The sequence below is a fragment of the Equus quagga genome, chromosome 13 (assembly GCF_021613505.1).
Source record: "Equus quagga isolate Etosha38 chromosome 13, UCLA_HA_Equagga_1.0, whole genome shotgun sequence".
Classification (NCBI taxonomy): domain Eukaryota; kingdom Metazoa; phylum Chordata; class Mammalia; order Perissodactyla; family Equidae; genus Equus; species Equus quagga.
This window is the reverse complement of record NC_060279.1, coordinates 72,665,277-72,671,276: the sequence shown is the minus strand read 5'-3', so window position 1 is coordinate 72,671,276 and position 6,000 is coordinate 72,665,277. Positions and strand designations below refer to the sequence as shown.

At 45.0% G+C, this 6,000-nt stretch overlaps 1 protein-coding gene across 1 annotated transcript in view; it reads left to right on the top strand.

Annotated features, from left to right (window-relative positions):
• The window catches only part of CDYL2 (chromodomain Y like 2), a 157,165-nt gene that overhangs the window by 826 nt on the left and 150,339 nt on the right, over positions 1 to 6,000 (top strand). The window contains exon 3 of the mRNA XM_046682054.1: positions 66 to 189. Coding sequence (XP_046538010.1) covers positions 66 to 189 — 124 coding nt within the window. The remainder of the gene's footprint in view (positions 1 to 65; positions 190 to 6,000) is intronic.

The following is a 6,000-nucleotide window of genomic DNA, read 5'->3' as shown; positions in this document are numbered from 1 at the left end:
CCCGCCCGCCCTCCCGCGGCGCCCGCGCCCGCTCCCTCTTTCTCTTTCTCTCGCACACTCTCTCTTACTCCATCTACTTTGCGGCCTTGGAGGGGAAGGAGGAAGCCGGGCGGAGCCGGGGCGGGGGAGGTAGCGGTCCCGGGGAGGTGTTTCTCGCCCGACGAGCCGCCCCGAGTGCAGAAAGTACAGGTAAAAGTCGGCGCCGGACGTGCCGGGGACGCTGGGGGCCGCGCGGCCGGCGGGGGGCTGCGGGGCGGCGGGGCGCGGCCCGGGCTGGGCCGGGGGCGCGGGAGACGGGGGCGGGCGGGGAGAGCCGAGCCCAGCCCCGGCGGAGCGGGGTCCCGGGGGGCTGCGGAGGGGGCGGCTGGGTGGGCTTTCGGGGGACACCCGCCAGACCGCTCCCCGGGGCCACGAGGCCCCACCCTCCTGCCCCCACCTGCTGCCCCCGCCACCGGCTCGGAAGCCCTCCCGGCCGGGGCGTGGGGGCGGTCTTTGCGCGTGTCGTGGCTCCCTGGGGGCGAGAGGGGGCGCTGCAGAGGGTCCTCGGTGGAAGGAAGAGAACATGGAAGCCAGAGGTGGGTGGTAACACGTTGCTAGAGGACAAGGGATGTGAGCCCTGCTCTTGGGCCTCTGCGTCTCCCTCGGTGGATACCTGTCTCCAGGTCCACACAGGTAATGGCCAGCATTGGATACTTTGAAAGCGTCTCCAAGTGGTCAAGGAAGACGTTAATTTGGCGTCTTTGAAACAATGGAGAAATAGCTATGGCCCCTGGAGCTAGGTTTTGGCTAGCTCTGGATACGACTCTTCCTGCTTCTGGATTCTCGACGAGTGGACAGAACTAGAAACAGTCCCCACTCCTTGAGGAGAATGCCCCCAAAGAGGTGTTGTCCCCCAAGAGGAGGTTCAGGATAAGGAAGCTAAGAGACCAGCCATCTTTAACCAGAAGGCCTGCTGATCCTTCGAGAAACTAGCTTCAGTGGTCAGCCTGGACCTGGACTCTCTGAAAATGAATGCGGTAACACTAGCTCTGGTTATCAAGGCTTTGGGCTAAATTGAGGTGAATACCCTGAAAGGGTGGAAGTAGCCTTCTGGGTAAGAGACTGTAGGGTGATTCACCCACAATGAGCTTTATTTTTTTGGGCCCTCTGGGCATCTGAAGCTTTTTCAGATGGTGCATTTGCTGGCTGATGTGAGAGAAGAAGGATGGAGAACAGGCAGGTTCGCATCTCAGCTCCCTGGTCAACCAGGGTTTTTTGGATGATTCTGGACTTGGTGAGGCCCAGATATGGACTGCTAGTCAGCGGCTCAGGTGGGGCCAGTGGATAATCTTGGCACGCCTTGAAAGAATGATGCAAGTTGACCTCTTCTCTACCCTACTGCCTTGTTCATCCCTCTACTAATAAGGAAAATGAAGTTGGGTAGGAACCTGGTGAAGAACTTTGGCAGATTGTGGCCAAGGCGTCACCCACGCACTTTGATCTGTTTCAAGATGGTGGAACAATTTCTGAAACCAAAAGTTGAAGCACAGTAAAATGGAAGATTTGATTGAGCTTCCCAAAATATAACCAGCATTATGAAGACGTTGGCCAAAAGTGGATATTGTTCAGGGGCAAAGCTCCTCTCATTGGGAGCATGCATTTTTCTACCCATTGATATTGAGTCATCTTAGAGCTGCTGACCTTGTCTGGGTCAAAAGTTGCATCATGAAGGCGTTGAGAGGGCATATTAGGGAGTTGTCAGTATTTCTCCATTTAAAGTTTGGAACTTATAGAACCTTCTGGGGATAATTTCTTGTTTAATGTTCATCTGAAACTGCCCTCCTTAACATTGGTAATTATAGTTGCCAGATGAGTCTATTAAGAGGGGAGTTTTTATACTGGCCTTGGAACTATCTTAGCACATCAAGAGTTCTTACTGAAGTTCAATAAACAGGACAATAATAATAATTACTTCTGTGTTGGAGGTAATGGTACTAGATGTAAAATAGTTTTCCCATGGCTGATTATTCGCATAGTCATTACTAAAAGGGGTAACGCGTTACGAGAATATAACCAAAGTCAACATTTTTATAGCCTGTGTCTACATTACACAACATATACTGAGGAATTTAATTTGTTGTCCAAATTTAACTTTAAAAACAAGTGCTAAACTGCACCTTAGCATATATATTCCTAACTGTAAAATTGTTGTGTGTGTAAAAAAATAGGATGTTGATTTAAGGACAGATCTTGGAATATCCAGTACATTGATTGACCTTGAAAGAATAATAAAGAAGAAAACTCATCTCATTCTCAATTATGGCATTGCGTTAACTAAATATTACACTCAAGCACATATACAATGGCCTCTTGTAACCTCTAACCAAGAAACCACATTTTGAGTGGGCTGAGAACTAATAGCAATTTGTAATTGATGTGTTTCACCTGTGCGTCTACTGACATTATTCTTGAGCTTTCATGGCGAAGATGTGATTTGAATTGTAGAGATTCTTCGTCTTCTCTTTGGTATTTCAGACATTAAATTGTAAAGAGTAAACCTTCTGCCAATAGCATTTTTTAGGAATAAGTGCTGATTTTAAAGATCCCAGGGGCTGGCTGCTGTGGCCAAGTGATTAAGTTTGTGCACTCTGCTTTGATGGCCCGGGGTTTTGCTTGTTCGGATCCTGGGCGTGGACAAGCCACCACTCATCAGGCCATGCTGAGGCGGTGTCCCACATGCCACAACCAGAAGGACCTACAACTAGAATATACAACTGTGTACTGGGGGGTTTTGGGGAGAAGAAGAAGAAAAGAGGAAAAAGAAGATTGGCAAGATGTTAACTCAGGTGTCAATCTTTAAAAAAAAAAAAAGAAAAAAGATCCTAGAAAATGAAAACTTTTTTTGTGTAATGGTACTCTTCAGTCACAATGAAGAAATATAGGATCAAGCTCAGTTGCCAAAATTTTAGATCTTGATAGATTGTTTTGCTTTGTTTGTCCTATAGCAGAGATCTCATCGTCTGGTGTGGTATAGCCATCACCTATAGGAAGCCGATCGTAAATATTGGTTGGTCTTTTCAGAGTCAGGTATCTGGATACAAAATGATCTTCCTTATCCAGATGCTGTGGTCTGCATTCTGCTAAACGTGAGGTCATAAAGTGGCAGTCTGTCAGCCATGTCTGGGCTATGTATTTTGCCTTGCCTCGAGGGTAGATCAGAAAAATGGATTTGAGTACCTTTAGATGGAGCATGTGATCTCTAGTTTGTTGTTGTCCCCGTGCTCCCTGTGACCATGCACTCATTCTGCTTCACTCATATTTATGCGGCTCCAGTTGGCATTAGAGTTTGCAACCTCAGGATTGCAGTCAATCATTCTCTAAGATGTTTGGGTATCAGGAAGACATAATTGGTAGAATAAGGAGTCCAGTTCTCTCGTCCATCCCTGTGTCCCTAACTCCTTGCCCATTCAAATACTTGTTGACTGAATCAGTGAAGGGAATACCAAATTAAGTACATTAGTCCCCTCTCATCCGCGGGGGATATGTTCCAAGACCTCTAATGGATGCCTGAAACCGCGGATAGCACTGGACTCCATACGTACTATGTTTTTTTCCTATATGTACGTACCTCTGGTAAAGTTTAATTTATAAATTAGGTACCGTAGGAGATTAACAACAATAATTAATAATGAAATCGAGCAATTATAACAATATACTGTAATAAAAGTTACTGTAGATCTTAGCAACCTCAGCATGCGATTTTTTTCCTTTCCTTATCGAGTGGAGAACTTTCACTTTTTCACTTAAAGGAAGCACTTCATGGCTTCTCTTTGGCATATCCGAATTGCCAGCATCACCACTCTTGCGCTTTGGGGCCGTTATTATGTAAAATAAGGATTCCTTGAGCACAAGCACTTGGGTACCGTGACAGTCGGTCTGATAACCCAGATGACTACTGAGAGATTAAAGCTCAGGTAGCGTATAGAGCATGGATACACTGGACAAAGGGATGATTCACGCCCCAGCTAGGATGGATTGGGAGGGTGCAAGATTTCATCACACATCTCAGAACGATGTGCAATTTAAAACCAATGATTGTTTATTTCTAGAATTTTCCATGTAATACTTTTGTACCTCAGGTGACCGCGGGTAACCCAAACGGCGGAAAGTGAAACCACGGATAGTGGGACTGTTGTACCCATAAACAACCTTGGGTGACCTTTGTTATCCTTGTGTTGAGTGTTACCCTCTGTTCTCTTTTCTTCCCTGGCTCATGGTCTCTTGGTGGTGGTAACACCATGGGTAGGGGTGACTCTCTGGAAGGAAGTGTGGCTGAGTCCCTTTCCAGAGAACTGGCCTGTTATTCGTTGGAAAGATTGAATGTCACCCACGTGGCTTTCCCTGTGGCTGTTGGGTGGTATTTCAAACCCCTTCCCTTGTGATTAGCTGACATTGTGGAGGAGGGCTCCACTTCGTTGGCGAAAATGTTCAGAGAGAGTGCTGTATGTCTGTAGAGAAAGTCAGTAGTGGCCAAGTTGAAATTTATTGAGATGGACTTGACAGCATAGTTCCTTATGTGATTGTCAACATTCTATTTATTTATACTTCCCAAAGTTCTATCTCAAAAGGTTGAAATGTGCTATATGTCTTTTTTGGGGATTGATAAACAGGCATGCATCCATATCTATGTAATGTGTACATGTGTGTTTATATATATATATATATATATATATATTTCTAATATAAACTACTGCTTTCATTCCAAGTAAAATAAATAACAATAGGATAATTTTAGTTTTGTTGAAAGAAATTTACTTTGATTAAAAACTCTGCTACACTGATAAACACAGGCATTTCTGCTATAGCCCTATATATCCACCTTGCGTTCTGCAGAATCATGCGCTAAAAATACAGGGCTTATGGGAAAAACAAGACTGATTCAGACCGCTGAAAACCTATGGAACTTTGTAACCAGAAACAAAAACAAAAACAAAAACAAATCTAATAAAAGCACAGCTCGGTTAAATCTCTACCAGGCTGTTGTTTGCCTTTAACAGGTCAGTCCATCCTTTACATCCTTCAAATTGGGCCTGTGCTTCCTTCTTCTCTCTGTAGCTTGCAGAGGGCATTTGCTTCTTAGAGACCACTGTCATCAAGATTAAATCTGGGGGCTGGCCTGGTGGTGTAGTGGTTAAGTTTTTGGGCTCTGCTTTGGCAGCCTGGGGTTTGCAGGTTCGGATCCAAGGCATGGACCTGTATACCACTCATCAAGCCATGCTGTGGCAGTGTCTCACATACAAAAAAAAAAAAAATAGAGGAAGATTTACACAAATGTTAACAATCATCTTCAACACAGCAACGGTCTTCCTCAAGCAAAAAGAGGAAGACTGGCAACAGATGTTAGCTCAGGGCCAATCTTTCTCACCAAGAAAACAAACGAAAAAATTATGACTGGCCCAAGGTGTTGCCCTCTTCATTCATCCGTATAGGGAGAAATTCTGTCGTAGCTTCATCTGTGACTTGCAGCTTCATCGGGCAGGTTAGCAGAGTGGAAAGCATAGTGTTCTCGAAGCCGCCATCAGCCGCTATTCATGTTAAAAGAAGGTGCTTGAGTGTGTATTCAGTTCTGTTCTAAGGTCTTCATATATCAAGTCTCCCTCTTTCCTTAGAGCGGGCTTGCCTATGATTGCTTCCAAATATTAGCAAACTAGGAAAAATGAAATAAGAATCTACACAACTTAGTTGTTGCGCTGACATCATTCCCCTGTTTGCCAATCGTGTCTGAACTAATTGCTGTTAAAGAAACACGTGTAGAGGCAGAACAGATGGTTACCGATATAACTTCTTGAATCTCGGTACCAGTATTTGAAGAGGCAGATATGGTCAAAGAAAGTATATTGGTTGAGTTGAATTGATTCCTTGGCTCATGGTAGGCACCTGATGGATATTGAATGGGTGTATGATTCTCCCACCTTTTGAAAATTATTTTAAATTATTCCCCATGGGTAGATGTGAGCTTAT